This window comes from Balaenoptera acutorostrata, chromosome 11, assembly GCF_949987535.1.
Source record: "Balaenoptera acutorostrata chromosome 11, mBalAcu1.1, whole genome shotgun sequence".
Lineage (NCBI taxonomy): Eukaryota > Metazoa > Chordata > Mammalia > Artiodactyla > Balaenopteridae > Balaenoptera > Balaenoptera acutorostrata.
In genome coordinates, this window is record NC_080074.1 from 3,399,734 (window position 1) to 3,420,758 (window position 21,025).

The 21,025-nt window shown below is 61.1% G+C and overlaps 1 protein-coding gene across 6 annotated transcripts in view; it reads right to left on the reverse strand.

Moving 5' to 3' along the window:
* The window catches only part of GRAMD4 (GRAM domain containing 4), a 77,704-nt gene that overhangs the window by 24,047 nt on the left and 32,632 nt on the right, over positions 1-21,025 (reverse strand). For 2 of the 6 annotated variants that reach the window (XM_057556815.1, XM_057556816.1), the window contains 2 exons: positions 20,109-20,319; positions 15,830-15,950 (listed from right to left, as the gene is read on the reverse strand). In XM_057556815.1, the coding sequence (XP_057412798.1) occupies positions 15,830-15,950; positions 20,109-20,319 (332 nt within the window). Of the gene's footprint in view, positions 1-5,603; positions 5,670-15,829; positions 15,951-16,121; positions 16,384-20,108; positions 20,320-21,025 lie in introns of those variants that run through there. The other 4 variants (XM_057556818.1, XM_057556819.1, XM_057556817.1 and 1 more) reach the window with 4 other exon arrangements.

Genomic DNA, 21,025 nt, shown 5'->3' on the forward strand with positions numbered 1-21,025 from the left:
GAGGCCCAAGGTCACAACCAGAGGCAGACGGGTGCTGGTCCCGCTGCAGGCCCAGACCAGAGCCCCCGGTAGCGGGAAGCATCACCCGCTGACTCAAGAGTGAGGGCTCACATTTGCAGCAACGTGGATGCAACCAGAGATGATTATACTAAGTCAGTCAGACAGAGAAAGACAAATAACGTGCGATATCACTTATATGTGGAATCTGAAATATGATACAAATGAACCAATCTATGAAACAGAAACAGACTCAGGGACATGGAGAATAGTCTGGTAGTCTCCAAGGGGAAGGGGGTTGAGGGAAGGATGGAGTGGGAGTTTGGGGTTAGCAGATGTAAGCTATTATATACAGAATGGATAAACAACAAGGTCCTACTGTAGAGCACAGGGAACTATATACAATATCCTGGGATAAACCATAATGGAAAAGAATATAAAAAAGAACGTATATATATGTATAACTGAATCACTCTGCTATACAGCAGTAATTCACACAACATTGTAAATCAACCATAAATTAAAAAAATTTTAAAGTTAGGGCTCAGCCCTGGGCCTGGGGGTCAGTCTACACCGAGCACCTGAGAGCCCCGAGCACTTGCTGAGTGAGTGAGTGAAGGGGTTCTGCTCTCCGCCCCCGCCCCCCAGAAGTGAGCACAGCCCAGCTGCAACCAGGACCCTTGTCCTCCAGTTGGGGAACTCCTTCGCCATCCCGCAAAGCCCCTCCCCACTCAGTCGCCCCACAGACATCTGGGGAATGACAGGTAGCTGCAGGCAACTTCTCCAGGATCCCGCCCCAAGTCCTTTGTACGATGTAATCACTGTAAGATGCAATCGAGCCCATCTGGAAATCTTAGGTCACCTCCCTCGGGCCTAAGGCTCCTGCAGGTACGAGACCCAAGTCACGTCAGAAATCGCTTTTTCTTGTTTCTGAACCGGTACATGGGGGGCTCGTTCTCGTCACGGCCCCACGGTGACACCGTCCTCACCCCTCTGCCCACCTCCTGCATTTCCTGGGCGTGAGCCCTCACTCCTCAGCGTTCTCAAAGATGTGACCCTGGAGGAGTCACCGCCCACCCGGGACAGGCAGGCCCCAGACTCACGGAGGGCAGAGGACCTGGGGCCACGAAGAGGCACACGAGGCCGCCGCCACACCCCTCGCTCGGCTCCACCGGGGCCCTAGGGCAAGGCTGCCCACGCGCAGATGGGACAGTGGTGCAGCAGGGACACAGCCACGGCAGCCGCAGAGCATGCCGTGGCCCAGCTACAAAGCCACGTGGAGTCACAGCCTCGACAGACACCCATTCCCCACGCGACAGCGTGTCGAGGGCCAAGACCAGAGATCGGCCCCTCCGCAGGCAGCTGCTTTGGGCCAATGCTCCCGTTTCCGCTTTTCTGCAAACAGCTAAAGTTGCAAAACAAACCTGACGGCCTGGGCCAGGCTGAACCAGAGCAGCTCAGAGCCCGCATCGGCCACTCCGCCAGTGAGCGCTGGGCAGCCTCGTGCGCCAGGCACGCTCCGGACACTTGTGATAAAGGAGTGACCCAAACAGAGAGCCACCCTCGGTGGGGGGGCGGAGCGGGCTGGGCCGTAGGAACAGCCGTGTTCAGCGAGCCTGAGCCGAGGGCAAACGTGAGCAGGGCTGTGGAGAAGGATCGAGCCCCGTGCACCTGAGAGGGGAGCGTCCAGGCGGCAGGGGTAGCGCCTGCCAGAGTCCCCGAGGTGGTCCCGGGCAAGGGACCACACGGGCTCCCATGGGGCGGGGCTGTGCTCGCCCACCTGCAGCTCAGCCTGCGGTCAGTATGCTTTCCCCTGAGACCCAACTCCCCCCGTCCCTTGGTGACAATGACAACAGCCTACACTGCTGAGACGCTGGCTCCTGAGCGCTCTCTACAGGTGTAACTCAGCAGGAGCTGCCAGTGCAGAGCCTGCCCGACCCTGCGGGTGCCGCCCGCTCCAGGCCCCGGGAGCTCCAGCAGGTGGGCCTCTGCCCGGCCCGCGGCGTCCACAGCGCGGGAGCCCTCGGGGAGCGTCAGCCGGCCGCCGGGTGGCAGGATGAATCCTGGACGCCCAGCCCATGGCCCCCACCGGCCATGTCCAAGGGGGTCCCTTTTCAACAGCCTTGGGGAAAACAGACCGAGCAGCCCCCCGGATAGAGGAACACAACCTCTGACAACAGTGACAGAGGGACGACCCTCCCCGGGCCCGGGAGGTCGGCAGACTTCCGAGCCAACACCACGATGGCCCAGGGTCAGGGTCACCGGCCTGCCGGGTGGGACCGAGGATGCTTTACGTGCAGCGGTGGGCTCCAGGGTCTGGCTGAGGGTCAGCCCAGCGCTCCCTCTACCCAGAAGTCAGCCCCACGTGTGGCGTGTGGCAGCCATGGTCCGGGTGGTGGGTCACAGACCACCCCAATCGTGGGGTTGACAGGCTGCAATGGAAATTCCCACAGGAGAAGCCTCACTTGGGCAAGTCCCAAAAGGCATTCCTGAGACCTCAGAATGTGACCAACTAATTCACCAAAATCAGGGGCGTGGACTGGAGCCCAGGGGAGGCCAGGATCCGCTGCCCTCGCTGCCAGTCAAGTGAGACCCTCGCTGGCCTGGAACCTGCTTTCTGGATAGGATGGGGCTCAGGGGGACCCAGCAGGTTCCTCTCCTGTCCTGGCCGCCTCACCAGACCTGGGGACACAGGGCCGAGCCCAAGACCCTGAAATTCAGGCCAAGGTCAGTATGACAGCCCCAGGTCCCAGAAACAGACGGGCTGGCAGAGCGGCCGTGTCTACACAGCGGCCGCCCCGCCCCGTGCAGGCAGAGCCATGGGGAGACCCCGCTGCCTCTCGGGGGCGTCCGGGGCGGGGGCAGGAAGGAGAGGCGCCAGCCCCACCTCCCACCTGGGGAGTTCAGGACTCGCCCGATTTGGCCACTAACGAGGGGCAGATGTTTAGGTTTGCTGAGTGCCGGCATCCACGTGCTCGGTAAATATTTGGAGTCCTCGGGACCTCCCGCGCTGCCCCTCCTGCTGGGCTCTGCCCTGATCTGGGCATGTGGCTCAGCATTCTTCAGGGCCCTGTGGTCCCTCCCACCCCCTGGGAGAAGACCCTCCAGACAAGGGGGCTGGGAGGACACCACGCCAAGCCCACAGGGAGCCATCCCACCTGGCTCCTGTTAGCCACGGTCTCCTCCAGAGACCCCCCCCCCTTCAGTCCTGGGGTGAAGCAGCGCGGCCCTCGTGCCGCCTAGTTTCCCTGAGGACCATGGCCTCCCAACCCACTGGATTTGGTGCCTCCCAGGGGCACAGGAGAGGCTCTGTAAAGGGGCCGCACAAAGCGGGGGACCAGGGGGAGGGGCCAGCCTCTGCCTAGGGCCTGGGGGACATTTCCAAGTTAAGACTCAGAAGCAGGGTCCAGCCGGGGCCAGGCAATGAGCGAAGAGCAGCCACGGAGACGGGTGACAGGAGAGCAGAGACCCCTGCTCCAGGGCTGCGGGAAGCCAGGCCTCGGACCGCCAGCCCCAGGAGGGCTATGCCCCACCCCTCTCAGTCTGGCTTATTTACAGCAGAGGGGCCCCGTGCCAGGTGCAGATGGGCAGGGCCCTCACCCCCACCTGTCGGGGTTCTTCCTCCGAACACCCCCAAACCCACCCGCTCTCATCTCGGCTCACACCCTGCTTCCTAACTGGCACCCCAGCTCGCCTCACACCCTCCAGTCTGGCTCCAAACGGCAGTCAGAGGCTCCTCTAAAGTGTAAGTCAGAACCTGACGGTGTCCCGCCCAAACTGGCCACACAGGGAGTCCTTCCAGCCTGAAGCCCCACCCCACTCCCAACTTCGACGCCCTGTGCTCTTGCTCTCACCTTTGCTCTTTGGGTTCAAGCCACAGGAGCCTTCTCTCAGGTGCCCAAATGCCTCCACAGTCAGACCCCGCCCCAGGACCTTCGCACATGCTGGTGCCCCTCGACCTCAGTGCTGGCTCAAGCGCCATTTTCCCCCAGAGAGACCCCCCCGACCCCCTCCCATCTTACGTGGCCCTTTGTCATCTTCTCTTGCGGGTCTTGCTTTTTCCTGTCAGGGACAACACGGGTCCTCCCCAGGGTGCTGGGAGGGGATTCCCTCAGGTGACACAGCTCCACAGGGAGGGGCTCAGCAAACATGACCCGTGGTAAGCATGCCACATTCCTAAGTCACATTCAGCTGCAGGATGCCCCAACTCAGGCCCCTGAGAGAGGACCCCGTCTGATTCACTGTCTGTGACGGCCCAGGACCCAGCCTGGCTCAAGGGGAAGCCAGGAAAGATGCGGTGAATGGACACTGGGCAGTGGGGACAGCACAGCAAGTGAACTGCAGGACGCACGCACCAGGCTGGTCGAGAACCAGGCAGAGAGGACACCAGTGGGAGGGGAGGGCCGTGGTGGGAATTCAGCAAACGGAGCCAAGAGTGATTGGCCGGCCACCAGCATCTGAGGGACGTCTGCATCCTGCACGCCAGGCACGTGGGCCCCAAACCTCGGGCCTCGGCCTCCCCCTGCCTCGTACTGGGGTTCCCGGGGACCCTGGCCCTGAGGACTCAAGGGCACTCAGAGTCCCCACCTGTGATGTCCTTGCACACAGAGCACCTGCTGGGAGGTGGCGGGGGGCACTCAGACGATCGGGGGTCCAGAGCCCTGACACGTAATCCGCTCAGGAGCCCCAGCCTCCACGGGGACCCCCACTCGGCCCCGCACCACGTACGCCTGGCTGTGCGGAGAAGCCACTGCCCGCACACAACTCCACGAGCAAACACTCGCCGTGCAAGTGTAACGCACCAGGCTCTGTCAAAGCGGGGACGCTGCCGTGACCAAGCACCCACACCCGCCCGGAGGGGGCATCGGGTGGTGCCCCAGGCACCTCGCCTGCGTGACCTGACCCCAGGGCCACCCGGGTGCAGCGTCCCGCTGGACCCTGGACCCTCGGGAGGCGGGTCTCCTGTCCCGACGCAGGCGGGGCCCTGGGGCCCCCTTCTGCGAGGACGTGCTCCCCCTGGCAGTGGGAGAGCCTGGGCCCTGGAGCCACGTGGAGGCCCTCTGCCCTCGTGAGCGCCCGCGGAGCACCGCTCAGCCTCCTCCCGCGGGACCCACTTCGGAGGCCCCCACGGAGGGCCTGGCTTACGGCAGTGCTCAGTCGAGGCGCACCGGGTGAGGGTGGGTGAAGCTCCCAGGGAGCCCCCGCAGAGACCCGCCCCCCGGGCTCCGGGCGGCCGGCCCTCCGCAGTAGTGAGTGCGCATCCCCGGGGGGGCCGCCTCGGGCTCGGCCGGGTGCGCAGGGGCTCCCACCGCCTCTCGAGGACAGGCGTGGGCGGACTCGCCGGCCACGGAGCTTCACGGCGGGAAACAGAGGCGATGGGCTTCACGCCACCGCGGCCTTGCTCCTGGGAGCCGAGCTCGGGGTGCTGGGTGCCTTCCCATCTGCTCCTCTGAACCCCATCACCCACACACACTCCAGTCCCCTCTGTGGACCTTGGCTCCACCTGAAGGGCAAGGCAGCCCCGGCCGCCTCCTCATCCACAGCGTCATCCGCAGGAAACCACATTTTCCTCAACGCCCCCGAACTCCCTTCCCCACGCCACTCACCTGCGAGGGGTCACGTGCAGCTGGTTCCCACCATGTGGAGACGGTCAGCCAGGCCGCTGTGGACACACAGCTCCCGTCCCAAGCTCCAGGGATGCTCCTCGCCTGCTTGCAAGCGTGCAGACACACTCACGGACTCCAGTCCTGGAGGCAAGGGGGCCTCGGGCCATGTCCTCTTAACCTGGGCTCCTGACAAAGCCCCCTCGGCCCTGCCCTTCCCGCGGGCACCATCCCCCCTCAAGCTGCCCCTTGCTCTCCTGGGCCTTCCCAGGGTGGCCGCTCTGTGGAGCCGAGACAAGCGGGCTCCTCCCTCCTCCCAGGAACCCCCGCAGTCCTGCCCTCCTCACTCCTCAAAGCCGCCCGCCCCCGCAAGCCAGTGAGAGGACAGCGGCCCCGCAGACAAGGACGCTTGGGTACAGCCTGGCAAATCCACTCGTCCCAGTTCACAGCAGACGTTAAGAAGGCTTCCCGCCTCTTCCAGGTGCCTCCTCTCCTGGGGGCACAAAGACAGCTAAATAAATAAAACCCATCAGCATTCTGATCATTTCTCTCCTACAAGCCTTTCTCTGAGCAAATGGCTGCCCCAAGGCCACGCAACTCTCCCTACGCCTGCAACGATGATTAGACCCCATGACGGCGGATATTATGGGTCTGCTCCCTCCGGCAACATATTTAGGTCAACTGCAGTGCAGAGCACAGCTGGCTCCTTGCACAGGACAAAGACGATACAAATCCCTGCAATCAATTTTCCTCCTCCTCTCGGATAGAGAAGAAACAGGAGGCCAACTTCCCGCCAGGCGGAAAGCGCTGAGCCGGTCACTCAGAAGGTGGCCTCGTCTTGCGCAGCCCCCCAACGGGACCGTGTCCCCCAGGGGCTGTCAGGGCCCGTGGCAGCTGGCCTCTGGCCCCCGCGGCTCTCCTCGGGCTGCCCTCCAACCTCAGAGCCCAGCTCATGGCCTCTTCCGCAGTGGCCTGGCCTTCGGGCTACCGGCCCCGGATACCACCTGCAGCAGCAAAGGGCTCCCCTTGTGCCCCTGCTCCGTCAGTCGGGGGCCGGGAGGGTCTCCTGCAGGTGGGGGCAGGGGTGCAATGCCACACACAGGGTCCCCCCCCCACGTTGATTTCCTACTGCTGCTGTAATAAGTCACCACAGACGGAGTGGAAGAGTGTGTCCTCTTACAGCTCTGGAGGTCAGAGTCTGAAATGGGTCTCGAGGGGCTCAGGTCAAGGTGTGGGCAGGGCTGGCTCCAGGAGAAAGTCCACTTCCTGGCCCTTTCTGCTTCTAGAGGCACCCACATTCCTTGGCTGGTGACCCCTCGCCATCAGGGACATCACCCCGACCTCTGATTCCACTGTCAACTCTCCTCCTCTTTCTCTGAGCCCCCCGCCTCCCTCTCACGAGGACCCCTGTGACGACACTGGGTCCACCTGGATAACCCAGGCCCATCTCCCCATCTCAGACCCTTAACTCAATCACGTCTGCAAAGCCCCTTTGGCCTCGTGAGGTGACACAGTCACAGGTTCTGGTGATCAGGACGAGGACATTGTGGGGAGCCATGATTCCACCCACCACACTCCCCGTGAGACAATACTCTCGGGCCAAGGAGGCTGAGCTGGCTCTGGGAGGGGGGGACGATCCCCCCTCTTTCCACCAAGCCCAGAGGGGGTCTTCCCGCCCCCAGAGAATCCACAGGCCATAAGAAGAGTCCTCCTTTAGCAGGTCAAGTGGCCCCTGGGGAGTGCTGGGCGTCCCAGCCGGCCCCCTCCCTCCCATCCCTCTGCTCCTCACCTCTGGCTGTGCCCCTAACGCCCCCACTGATGATGCTTCCACTGACTTCGCCAAACTCTCACAGTGAGAAGTACCAGCGCAGGGCATCCTGGAGTCACGCCTGCCACGAGCCCGCGACCTTCCACAGGCGCGTCCTGACAGAGGCCCACTCTCGGGCCCCCCTCCTGGGCCTCTCTGCACCTCCGCAGCCACGCAGATGGGCCAGGAAAGGCAGCTTCATACCTGCCGGCAGCTAAGTCACAGGCAGGGGTCCCAGGAGTAGGAGCGACAGCCCGGCAGGGCGGGAAGGGCCTGTGCACCAGCGGTCACAGGGTTTGCCTGGGTCACATGGCCCAGCTCCCAGCCTGATGAGTCTCTCCTTTTCAAGACCTGGTGCCGGCTCTGTGGCATCTGCTGACCCGGCAGATGGCCGGGGCCGGCCAGGGGATGGGAAGGAAGCCTGCAGGAGGCCAGGGGAGCCAGAATACCCGCCCAAGATAGGATTCAGAACCCCCGAACCTTCTAAGATGGGAGGGCACGCCCAGGAGAGAGACGTTTGCACATAATTCATCCATTCCCTCACTGGGCCCCCGCTCAGCAGGACACCCACGTGAGCAAAGCCCAGCAGCCAGGTGCATGGCCCCGAAGGGAAACCAGGGCCAGCTCCGCAGGGGGTTCAGCCTGCTCCCACCCACCTCCCACGAGAGCAGGCAGGCAGCAGAGTGTAACAGGGGGAAGGGCGAGGCCCGGGCTGCTCTGCGAGCCCAGAGGGACCCTCACGCAGGTGTCCAACGTGACTTTCTAAAGCTTGGTTTCTGCATCCAAAATGCCCCCTTCACGCAGCCCGGAGTCCAAACAAACCTGAGCATACTCTAATACCCCGACCAGCGTGCTGGCAAACCAGCGCTTTCAGAGGGAGAGGCAAAGTGAGCTACAGGCGTGGAGCCCCGAACACAGGAAAGCAGCTCCTTGTGGCAAAGCGTTTCGCGCAGCGCTCACCCACCAGGACGGCCGGCCCACCCACGTGGTCCAGCCTTCATGCCTCCCCAAGCCTACAAGGAAAAGGGCAGGGACAGCACCTGACCAGCGACTCCAGGTGCACCCCTATCGGCCCACGGCCACCCTGACTGGCTCAGGGAGACAGAGGGGACGCCTCGGCTCATGCCCACCCATGCCCAGGCAGCAGGGCCATAGCCCAGCCCACTACCCCAGCCCCCAGGGAAGCCACCAGGAGGTAGGAACACAGCTTTGAGGCTATTTTTAAACCTGTAAAAGTAGAACTCTCAAGCAAGAGTCCTCTTGGCACACAATTCAACAGGCCCAGCCACAGCCAAAAATAAAAATCAAGTGATAATCCTTAAATAAAACTCCTTCCCACCGGCCAGGTGTGCAAATGCAGGGACCACTCGCAAAGCTGTTTCTGGGTCCTGGCCAGGTGGCAGGCTGCACACCTGGAGGCCCCACCCCGTGGTCCTAGGCTCTGCCCTTCACCTCCCTCCTCAACTCTCCCCAAACTGAACTCTCCCGGCCTCCCAGCTTAATTTGGATCCCCCCACCCCATGACCTCGGACCTTTCTAGAAGGCAGAGCCACGCCCTCCCAAAGTGCCAGGTAGCGGGTCCTGAACCGAGGGCATGCTTGCGGCAACCAGGAAAGAAGCAGCCACGTCAGCCCCTTCCCTTCCTGCACCCTCTCCCCTCAAGGAAAACAGTTCATCACGGGAAAGGCCGTGCTTTCGTGGTAAACTTCCGTTTGCAATCTTCCCCAGCGTTTACTCACCGCTGTGCTACTTGCTGCTGGATGCAGAGGCAGAGTTTACGGAACGATGAACAAACCATCCCCCACCACACCGACGGCCTGGTCACCAGGAAGCAGTGCTGCTTTCAGCTCTGACATGCCCACACGACAGGCTGCAGCCTAGATGCTGGTACACCGCTGCCTTTCACACACATTTTAGGAAACTGACTGGGGGTCTGGGGTGAAGAAGCAGTGCACTAAAACGTTTCCCGTGTAAAATAAGAAGGAACAGGATCCCAGCCAGTGTTTCCACCCAGAACAGCTGATTTTCAGGAACCGATGACCGCCTTTCAGCCAGAGGTGGCGCGCTGCTCTGACGGCCAAGGTCCGGGCTCCAGGGCCCTGGCCAGCACCGAACCAGGAAACATGTGTGTGCCCAGCCCCCATCCCCACTCCTCCTTCTGCCCGAGCACTCAGGGCCCAGGCGGGGGACGTGCTCTGCTGGGCGCTGAGCCAGGACTGCCTGGTGGGCCAGCTCGCCTCTGGCCAGCGAGGAGGCAGGGCCGGACATCTGCAGGGATAAGCAAGGAGCGGGTTCCCACCGGGCAGCAGGAGTGACCTAGAAATATGCAATTCAGAGCCAGCCCAGCGGGTCAGACACGCCATTTTCTTCGGGGCCAATTTCATTTTTTCCCCAGATAAGTTCTCGATGATATGGACATGCAGTCTCATCTCTGTCTTCATCTGCCGGTTATCCGATCTGTTTGCTCCCTTCCCATCCGTCTGGGTCACCCATTTGCCGTCCTCACGAAAGGGCAGAAACCACTCGACAAGCGCATCGCTACAGGGGAAGAACTGTCCGACCCAGCCTCTGGCACTGGGAGTTTATCCTCTCAGCTCAACATCACCGAGTACACAGGAGGAGCAGAGTTGTTTTAAAAAGCCAGACCGGGACGTCCCTGGTGGCACAGTGGTTAAGAATCCACCTGCCAGTGCAGGGAAGACGGGTTCGAGCCCTGGTCCGGGAGCATCCCACATGCCGCGGAGCAACTAAGCCCGTGCACTACAACTACTGAGCCTGCGCTCTAGAGCCCGTGAGCCACAACTACTGAAGCCCGCGTGCCTAGAGCCTGTGCTCTGTAACAAAGAGAAGCCACCGCAGTGAGAAGCCTGTGCGCCGCAACGAAGAGTAGCCCCCGCTCACCGCAACTAGAGAAAGCCCGCGCGCAGCAACAAAGACCCAATGCAGCCATAAATAAATAAATAAATTTATATATTTTTTTAAAAAGCCAGACCCCCAGAGGGACATCTGCAGGCCCAGGCCCAAAGGGGCGGGTCCGGAGGTATCCGAGCAACGCCACACCTAACCCATCCCCGGCCGGCTTCGGATGGCTGCCCCATCGCACGCCTCTAGCAGCCGGCAGCTCCCGCGCTGCTGTATTCAGGGGTGAGAAAGGGCGTCCTCAGCCTGAATCACCCAGACTGGCGCCCGGAAACTTCCTTCCCTCCAGGCCCCTCTGTTCAGCCTCGGCAACCAGAGGGAGGCCCTCAGTCCACAGGAGATAGACGGCCACCCTCCTGCCACCTCCCTGGCCACCTTCTCCAGGAAGCCCTCCCAGGGGGGTCACAGCCGGCCACACTGGCCCACCGCGAGTTGGGGCAGGAAGGGGAGCTCCCGGGAGCAGAGGGGCTCAGGAGCAAAGGGCCCCTTTCCCAGAGGCACCCTCCCCAGGAACCACCACAGTGTGTCTGGCACCTGCGTCAGTGGCTCAGAGATGATGGATCCCTGTCCCGAGGGCTCAAGCCCCCAGGGTGTGGCCGAGGGGACCACCCTCCAGCATGTCCATCCAGAGAGGAGTCCACAGGCCTCACGTCAAGTGGAGAAGAAGAAACTGCCCGGCAACACACCACCTGCACACAGGTCAGGGACCCTCGGGCTTAGCCCAGCACCCAGGAGGCCTTGGACCCCTGACACGCCGTAAGCACTTTCCCTCTAAGCTCCATATTCCATGCCCAGTCACTTTCGGGAAGAGCCTGTGTGTGCAGCTTACGATGCTGGAGAATCTCCCTTCCCAGAGCCTGCACCCAGCAGGTGATCGATAAATGCACACTCCTGCTCAGAAACTATGGAGGGGTGTGTGTGTGTGCTCAAAAAGCAGTAACAACCGAAATGCATTTCGGGCTAAATGAAAATGGATGATGCTTTTCATTTATTTATGTGCTTCTTTAACAAATTTAGGATCCTGCCCCCAGTCCTGAGCCAGGACACATTTCAATTTCCCATTCTTCATCCTCTGCCATCTTCTCTCGGGAACATTTGTACTCTTCAATATTTAATAACCGAAGAAAGTCGCTGTGAACCTGGGCTATTTCCTCTTCTCCGAGAAGAATAACAGTCTGCTTCTGGAGAAAAAGTACTACAGGTAATTAAATGGAACTTTAACACTGACCACTTAGGCGTTTTACAGATGGGGGCAACCAGGCCCTGAATGGTGAAATGTCCACGGCTACCTGATCACTCGGGCCTGAGTCAGGAAACAGAAGCCTGGGTCCCAACTCCAGAGCAAAGCTCCCCATCACCGCAGCCCCCTGCAACCAGGGGTGGCCACCCTAGCACACAGATGCAGGTTCAGCAGCAACCAAAACACCTCTGTGGGTCCCAAGGGGGTCTACATCCTTTCTTCCACACCGTACTCCCCTGGGTACTGAGACGGAAGAGAGAGTGCAGGGAGGGACAGTCTCTCTGTGCAAACTCCAGCTCTGACCAGGTTTCCCTGCAAGGCATCCCTCCAAGCACTGAACTCCTATTAGATCCAGGGCATCGCGCCAGATCCTCAGGGTATAGAAATAAGTGTGGACCATGCACTCAAGGCGCAGACCGCCTGCTAAGAACCACCTGTAACTATGTAACAGGGATCAGGGAGCAGGCAGGTTACCCACACCCTACAGCCACAGGGCAGTTGCAGATGGAACATGGAACAGCTTTGAGAACCATTTTGGAGGGACCTCCAGGATGTGATATCGGTGTGGAGAAAGTGAAAACACACAAACATTCATCTAAGGGGGGAGGTAGGCCAAATATACATATTTGCTTCTATAAAAATTCAATGGAAGGATAGACTGTACAATTAAAAGACAACTGGTTATCTATAGGGGAAGAGAAGGAATGAGGGTTACAGGGAGAGAAACCTGATTTCTCTGGAAATACCCTGACTTTGGAACCATGGAAACAATTTTAGATAACTACAAAAGTTAATTTAATTTTTTAAAAACTAACTTTTATTGGAATATAGTTGTTTTACAATATTAATTTTTTAAAAAAACCAAACAAACTCTCTACAACATGCATATGGGGACAAAATGACATCACAGACCTCCTGGTCAGATGCACTGTGGACACAGCATCATACCTGTGACACTCTGACCTGAGTCTCATCCTGAGGAAACAACAGACAAACCCAGACCAGAGGTGGGGCTATCTGAGCACCAATGAGACGATAAACATGGCGATTAAGACTCATTAAACTATGTTTAAATCCACGATCTCATGATGACAGCAAAACCCCCCGCAAAAGCCTAACACCCTCACCCTCTGGAGGATGTTCTAAGCAGAGAACCAAGTCGTTATTCTGAAAGCCGGAAATACAAAGGACAAATTCAAGCACGTCTCCTGCCTCTCCTATATGAACTACATCTTGGGGCAACCAAATAGTTAAGTTTTCAGAAATATGTCCAGTTAATAAATGGAGAAAGAATGTCAGAAGTCGAAAATTACCATCTGCAACCTCTAATGAGATGATGGATGGAAGCCATAATGACCCAGGTCCTGATACAGGACAAAAGAAACGGCCTCAGGAAAGCACGCACCTCCACCACCACCACCACTGGGGAGGGAGTCCTCCCAAAGATCCCCCCGACCCCACCAGCGCCAAGGGACGGGGGACACGCTGGCTCATGTGTCGGGACCACGGGGATGGGCTCAGCAAGGTCCAGGGTGGAGACCCCACCCACAGACGGCCTGGTTTCCTCAATAAAGAGCAAAAACAGATGCAGGGAGAACGGGCAGAGTAAAAGACGGGAGAGGTACATCTACCAGTCACAACCTATGGACCTTGTCTGATTCCAGAGTTGCCCAAAAAATGACCAGACAACTGGGGAAATTGGAGCTTAAGTTGGGTATCTGATGATATTCAAGAAAAACTTGATTTTTTTAGTTGTAATACTGCACTCAGGACTTTTGTTTTTAAAACAGAATGAGGGACTGCCCTGGCAGTCCAGGGGTTAGAAAGAACTCTGTGCTTCCACTGCAGGGGGTGCGGGTTCGATCCCTGGTCAGGGAGCTAAGATCCCGCAAGCCGCGCAGCACGGCCAAAAAACAAAAACAAAAACCCACGATGAGCTATCTACTAAAATATTAATGGGTCAAATGACAGAATGCTGGCTGGAATTTCCTTCAAAAGACCTGGCGGAGAGGGGCTGTAGGTGGGGGCTTGGAGGAAACCAGCCTGGCCGCGAGCCGATTCTTGCTGAAACCGACGGCAGGTGCGTGAGAGGCGCGTTACACCACGTTCTCTATTTCTGATCCATCTAAAATTTCCCATAACTAAAAAAAAATGCCCATAATTATTACCTTCCCCATCTGGCCCCGGGCTGCCAAAGTGGAACTCTGCACTTTTACAACATGAGCTACCCACTGTTTTACTCTTCTGGTAAAACACGGAGGACAGACCACGAGGACCGGTCCAAGGACGCCCGCGACGCCGATCCGGAGCCAGGCGGCCTCTTTTCTTTTCCTTTTTTCAACACAGAGCAGGGTGGCCCCAGACAGGCATCCCTGTGGGTCGCAGCCGTCCGGCCCACCCGGCTGCCTGGTGGACACTCGCTCCCCGCCTGCCCCGCCTGTAACCCCTTCTCCTGGAAGCCTCACGCTGCCCCTCCCTGGCCAGGGGGGGCTCCCTGTTGGACACTCTCACAGACCCTTCCCCTTTCGTTGAGAGCCCTTGACTCTGCTGGTTCCTCGAACCCTGTGAAACCACCAATATCTTCCGCGTGACCCACCAAAGGCGCTTTCACAAGGCTCCACCCACTGCTGCCTCGAGCAGGGCCGTCCAGCTCTGCTGCCCAGCACAGCCTCCACCCAGCGGGGCCTGCTCAGCACTGGCGAGACCACCTGGGCTGCCCCGCCGTTCACACAGAGCCGCCCCGCGGGAGCTCGGCAAAGGCCGAGGCCACAGGAACCAGGGCCTAACCAGGCAGGGCCCTCACCGCCCGCAGCGCGGGAAGTCCCGCAGACCCAGCCCGGCCCCGTGTCCCCAGCCAGCTCAGCCGCAACCTCAGACTCGCAGGGAGACTGAGTCACTCCACAGCGCCGTCCTCACAACCTCGGTGCTCGGACCCTGCGGGCGAGCGCTGGCCGGCAGGGTGCAGACGGGCACACGCCCAGAGCTCGTGCGCGTACACACGTGCGTGCACACGCACGCTCGCCCAGGGAGGTACTGACCAGGAAGAGGGGCCTGGGGGGAGACGGGGCTGCAGCACCTGGTGGCTGGAAGGTGCACAGAAATATAGTGAGAGCCACGCCGCCCACTTCTGGGAGAAGAAGGCAGGCCCCCAAGGCTTCCCGCCGCGGCGCTGACACCCCGCCTTCGTTTGCAGGCAACGGGCCCCGCATGCTGCATGGGCGGCACAGCCGGGGTGGCCACGGCTGGAGCTCAGATGACACTTGTCACATAAATGAGGGAGACACTAGACGAAAGAGGGAGAGGACTCAGGTGGGGACAGAGGGCGGGTGCCTGCGGGCAAGCAAGGGCGCCAGCTGCTTGGTCCCAGGTATCAGAGGGAGACCCCAGCTGGGCACGATGCCCAAGGGGCCCTTCCTCCTGGGCCCGGGCGGCTCTCCTCGTGGCCCAGACGTGACTGGCTCTGGGCACACGGGGGCGAAGCTGCTTCTTTCTCCCTGTATTTTTTCCCTAATATCATCGCCCACACCCTGGTGTCAGCTATGAAAACACTGTGTCACATGCGGGGGCTTCAGGGCTAGTCTGCCTGGTTTAAACCCCGTACTAGTCAGAAGACTTAACCTACCAGTAGGATCACTTTTCTTAGCCCTGGTGCCTCCGTTTCCTCGTCTGCAAGGCAGGACAGAGGGGTGGTGAGAGGAGCAAAGGCAACCCATCAAATGAGATCATCTCTGGGAGGAGCCCCGCAGGCCCTTCCAGAACCATCTCTACTATCATCACTACCCAGAGGCCAACGCCCCCAGCAGGAGGGCCGACAGTTAAGCAACACAAATGCCAAATGCCAAGGTACCCATGCCCGCGGCCAACAGACAATAAAACCCCACTGTGCCCCCTCCCACACTCCCTCCTTGATGTGCAAACTACACACAACAGAAAATTTCAGATTCCTCCAAAAAGCTCTATTACATGCTGAGTTAACCATGGCCATGCACCAGATTCACTAACATAGTGAGAACTTCCAGGGGACGTCTTATTGCTTCCCCAGTGACGTTCTCGTCTATCTCAGAGTAAAGGCATCGTAACCATCCAGACAGGAGTGCTGAGCTTCGTGGAGCAGCAAAGGGAGATGCAGACTCAGGACGCAAAAGGCCGTGTGGGGACGTCCACACCTGTCCCCACTGCTAGCCTGGTGACACCTGTTGTGACCCAGCTGCACTCCTGCAGGACAGCGTCCCCTCTGCCCCTCCCTCCCCGACTGGTACTCACGTAAGAAGTGTTTTTCCAATAAGGCGATTTCCAGGTGACCTTTGATCTCATTTAAGCGATCAAACTCTGTCCGGTTAAAGTCTTGGACTCCTGCAGCCATGATGAGGGTCCCTGGACCAGCCTAGAAGGAAAACACCAAGAGCTCAGAGGAGCCTCCCGGAAGCACCCTGGGTCCACATCGACCAGTTCTCTAAGGGGTACCCCCAAGGACCCCGTGGTCTAGAAGGGCTGGTCCACAGGCCCACCGGCCTAGGAAGACACTGGCTCTGCCTTAGAACTCGCATCAGTTCACCTCGGCTTTGCCGGTCGGTGGAAGGGAAATTTCAGACAACAGGGACGTCCTCAGAGCCCCGGTGAGGCCGACTTTCAGCAATAGTAAAGGCAAAACCAGAAGCGTGACGCTAAGCCTCCTGACGGTCACAACACAACTCTCAGGCTGCAGAGGGAAGGAAACCATCGGAACCTGCCCCGGCTCGAGTGGCGACCTCCCAGGAGGAGGGTGGGCCTGGCCACAGGGCCTGTCGCCCTCTTGCCCTGGGAGGGGCAGCAACAGGACTCTGGGGAGGTGGGGCAGGGCGTGTCCACGTGCCAGGCTCTGAGGTGAGCGAACTCCAAACAGGGGCCTGTCCTTTCCCACAGAAGGCTAATTAAAGCCACCACCCGCCATCCCGCCGGGCCCAGGGCAGGCTCCTGTTTCAGGCCACCGCTGCCCGCTGGAAAGGGGTGCACGCGTCGGCACAGCCAGGCCTGCCCGGGGCGCAGCAGGGCTGTCGGCTCACACCCACCCCACTGCTGACCTGGTGAGGGCGGCACCTGAGCGCCCTGCCATGCAATGGGGGGAATCTGACTCCCCAGTTTTGGTCTCCACGACCACCCCCCGAAGGCAGGGTGCGGAAGGGGACACCCGGCATGGACAGGGCCCGTGACAGCCCCGGTGACTGCTCCAGGCACAGGTCACCTGCTCGGAGGCCACACCCCGGGAAGCAGCAGCTCACACTGGGGAACAACGGGGGCCGGTAAGACCCTCTAGCCCATGGCTGCCCTGTCCTGGCACGTGACCTCCTGGACTTTCAGCTGCTCTGGCTACCGGGGCATGAGGTCCCAGAGGGCAGGGACCAGGCCATGTTTACCTGCCCGCCCCGTGGGCCTGGCAGGGGCAGGTACGGCGAGACTGGGCGGTAGGCGAAAGGCAGGGTACGCCCCCTGCTCTGCGCGGGGAACATGGCCCAGGCTCGCCCATTTGTCCCTCCCCGGCCCATCCCCAACCTCGGCGCCCAAGGTGGTGGCCGCAGAGCGGAGGGCAGAGGCTGGCCCGGAAAGGCGGCTCTACACTGATTCGGAAGCAGAACGCTGGACTCCATTATGTCAGCAACTTCCCACCAAAGCAGGCAGGGCGTCCCCCGGTTTGCAGCCCCGTCTGAACACGTGAATGCACGTCCTCGGAAGGCTGTGGCGCGTGTTAGTCTCTAAGCTGCTGGAATTAAGTTCCTCTGGAACTTGCCCTAGAGCTGAAGAGCTCCTACAGGGGCCCCGAGGTCCAAGAGAGCCTGGGACCCTTGTGGCTTTGGCCGGACTCCGTGTCGAAGCTGCAGCAGCTCAGCTGGGCGCCCACAGGACGGCAGGGACGGTGAGGACCAGCTCTGGGGAGCCAGGCAGCTGGAGGGGGCACCGAGGCGGATGGCAGGCGCCGGGGTGGTGCCCGGAAATCCTGGGGCCCAAACCCCTCCGCAAGCCCCTTGGGTCCCTCCTGCTGACCCCTTTTCAGACTTGCCGAGAGCAACGCTAAGCTTGGGGTCGGGAGCCTGGACTCGGGACCACCAAGGCTGCAGCGCTGCCGCCACAAAGCCAGGGAGGCGGCCTGGTTGCCTCTGCCCCCCCCCCCCCCCCCCCCCGCTTCCTTAGAACCGTGTCTCTCCGCGGCGGGACCGGCTTCTGCCCCCGGCTCCTGGAGGCGTTGCCCGCTCCGCCTCCACGTGCGTGGGGTCTCTCCCTCTGCCCCAGATCTAGGGCTCTCGTCCTCTCCTCCTTGCCCCTCTCCCTACTGGCCTGTCACCAACCGGTCGGTGGACCCTGGCCTCAGACTCCTCATCTTCCTCTTCAACGGCCCTCCCCCGACCGCAGCCACACCCTGCCCTGGACATCACCCCACCTCCACCGCTGCGCCCCCCTCAAGCCCGTCTGCCCGTCCAGGACCCCCTCCCCCCTCATTCCCCTCCCCCACCATGGGACCCGGATTCTACCCTCAACCACTGGGTCCGCTCGCCTCCTTTGCCCCAGGACGCAGACGGGTTGCCCACAAAAAAGGACGTAAGGATGAAGCCTGACGCTACAGCACGATGGCCCCTGAGGACATGGTGCTGAGACAGGCCCGTCACAGGGGACAGACACCGCGGGGCTCACTCAGGACGGGGCTGGAGGAGTCGGGTCACAGACGGAAAGCAGACGGGGCCGGGGGCGGCCTGGAGGGGGAGCTGCGGAGCTGCTGTTTAATGCGGACAGAGCTTCAGTTTGGGAAGATGAAGAAGTTCCGGAGGTGGAGGGTGGGGACGGCCGCACGACAATGTGAATGTGCTTAAGGCCACCGAGCTGGGCACTTAAAAAGGGTTACAGCGGTCAATTTTATGTTATGCGCACTTTACCACAATTTAAAAAAAATAAAAAGAATGAAGCCTAAACACAGGTAAAGGTGACCAACCTCCCTCGTAGGGAAAGCCACTCTTCACCCCTTGGGTTCGCAGAACAGAAACACCTGGTGACACCCCGTGCAGGTGGGCAAGGGCATGGCACGCGGGCCCCTCGGGTGGCGGCGGAGGACACTGCACGCTCGTGGGAGGGGACGACAGACACACGACCCTGCCCGCACAGCCGGGGTGACGCAGGCCACGTGGGCACGAGGCTCATGGGAGTGACCGAGTGCCCCTCAGGGGCAGAGGTCAAGTGAAGGACGGCACATCCCAGGGTGGGATGCTGGCTTGTCCCGCCACCACGGAGAGAGAGCCCCGAGGGCGGGGGGGGAGTGAGCGCGACAGCCATTTGTACGCACGGCCCCCGTGCTCGCCCCTCCCTCAGGTCCTCCCCTCGGCCCTCGCCGGCCAGCTGGACCCACCCCGACGTGGAGGCACCCCCTTCTTAGGACAGCGCCCGCGAGCCCCGCGATGTCCCGACAGGCAGGTGCTGATGGGCTGCATTAGGAGACACATCAAGCGAGGCCCTGGCCCGCACCGGGCCCAATGGCGGGAGGACCGCCACCACCTCTGCAGGGGACACAGCAAGTGCCCAAGCAGGGCGCTCCCCTCCAGGCTCTGCAGCTCCAGCCCTGCCTGATTGGATGGCTGGCTCTTAGGAGGCAGCGCCAATCAATTATTCATTCCTGCCCGGAGCAAACGCGCCATCCCTGTTCTATTATAAAGCATTAGTAATACAAGGAGCTGGGAAGGCGAGGGCTCACGGCCACATCTGGGAGGAAAACCTAGCTCAGGTGCTTGGGGAGGAACCCACAGGCCACCACATCTGGCGTCCACTCGGGCAGGGCATCCACAGCTGGCGGGGGCTGGATGGCTCTGGGCTTCTTCCCTGACAACAGGGAGGATTCGGTCAGCTGTGCCCACAACGGGGAGCCCGGCGGTCACACCTGGCCAGGAGGGGACCACAGGAAGCACACCCCACCCTGCTGCATGCCCGCTGACAAAACACAAGCTTCCAGAAGGCAGGGCCTGCTCACGCCTGGTTCCCAGCAGAGCCGCGAGCCCCACTGAGGAAACTTGCTGTCCAAATAAAGGGCGTCCAATGACGGGCCCACAGGGGCCACTGTCCCCACGTGGGCTGATGAGGCCCAGCCTGGGCTCGGCCAGCTGCCAGGGGTCGATGACACGCACTCTGGGACGGCCAGGCAGACCAGCCAGGCACCCAGAGGCAGCTGCCCTCGGGCCAGGGGCCAGCAGCTTCCAGACAGCGCCCTGCGACCCCTCGAGTCCAACTCCCGGGCATCAGGCTGTGTGAGACGTTTGCCGGTCACCCAGAAAACCAGTGAGGAAGGAAAAGAAAACTGGCCAATGGACAAATTATGCTCGGCCCGGGGATGAGCCCCCACCAGTGAGGCTGGGGGAGGACTGGGGCGAGATGGGGAGCGGCCCCGTCTGTGTCTGAGCAGCCTGGGCAGGACGTGGTCCACCCAAGCGCACGCTCAGCGTGGCCGCCTGAGGATGGGGCCAGCCTCCCCCATCAAGCGCGGGGCCTGGTGCCCGCGGCCGCGCAGAGGGGAGGGCGCTCCGGTACTCACAGGGTCCCTCAGCTCCTCACTGTCCCGGGGCGAGGTCCGAGGTGTCTTCAGGGGTGTCTCGTCTCCGCATTCGGTGTCCGAGGCGTTTGGAGACTCTGCTAGATCAAGGAAGTCATCTCTCTTGTGACCTCTGAACCTGATTTTGTCCAGCCTCCTTAGCATGTTCAGCACTGAGCCCCTCTGCTTTACCTTAACATGACGCTCGGGGTCCCTGCAAGACAGCAAGGGGGAGGCAAGGTCACGTGGTCAGCCACTCGCTGGCCACCACCCTCCCACACACGGCTCCAGGCCCCAGCCCTGGGCTGCCACCCGGCCCTGCCCTCAGGGAGCAGCCAGTCCCGCGATTCAGGGGCCCCGGGGCCCACAGGCTCCCGTCTTGCGCCCACCAGGCCGGGGCCCTCTGTCACCCCCATCCAGCTGGGCTGGCCGCTGAGCTCGGACCCCCGTCGCCCACCCAGGCCAGCTCCCCCGAGTGGCCCATAGGGCAGAAGGAAGCCACGTCTCTCGGTGGGACCTCCCGGCACAAAGACGGGGCCAGCCTGGAGCAGCAAGGGAGCCGCCGACCCTGGGAAGAGGGGGCTGGAGAGGCGGCGGGGGGGCGGGGAGACTGCGGTGAGAAGCGGGGAGGGCCGGCGCTCCTCCTCCCAGGCTCTAACAACCGTCAAGACCCACGGCCACGTGCATGCCCAGGACAGCCCCCAGAACGCTGGGCCTCAGGGTGTCTCAGACCCCCACCGGGCCCCGTCCCCTCGCTCCACCTGGCCCCACTCCCAGGGACACGGCACAGGCGGCCCCATCGGCCTGAAACACCGTCCTGCTCGCCTGGGCACCCCAGCTCTGCTCTCAGGACCAGCTCAGCCTCACTCGCTCCGAGATATCTTCCCACACACGGCCAGTCAGGAACCCAGCGCCCGCCC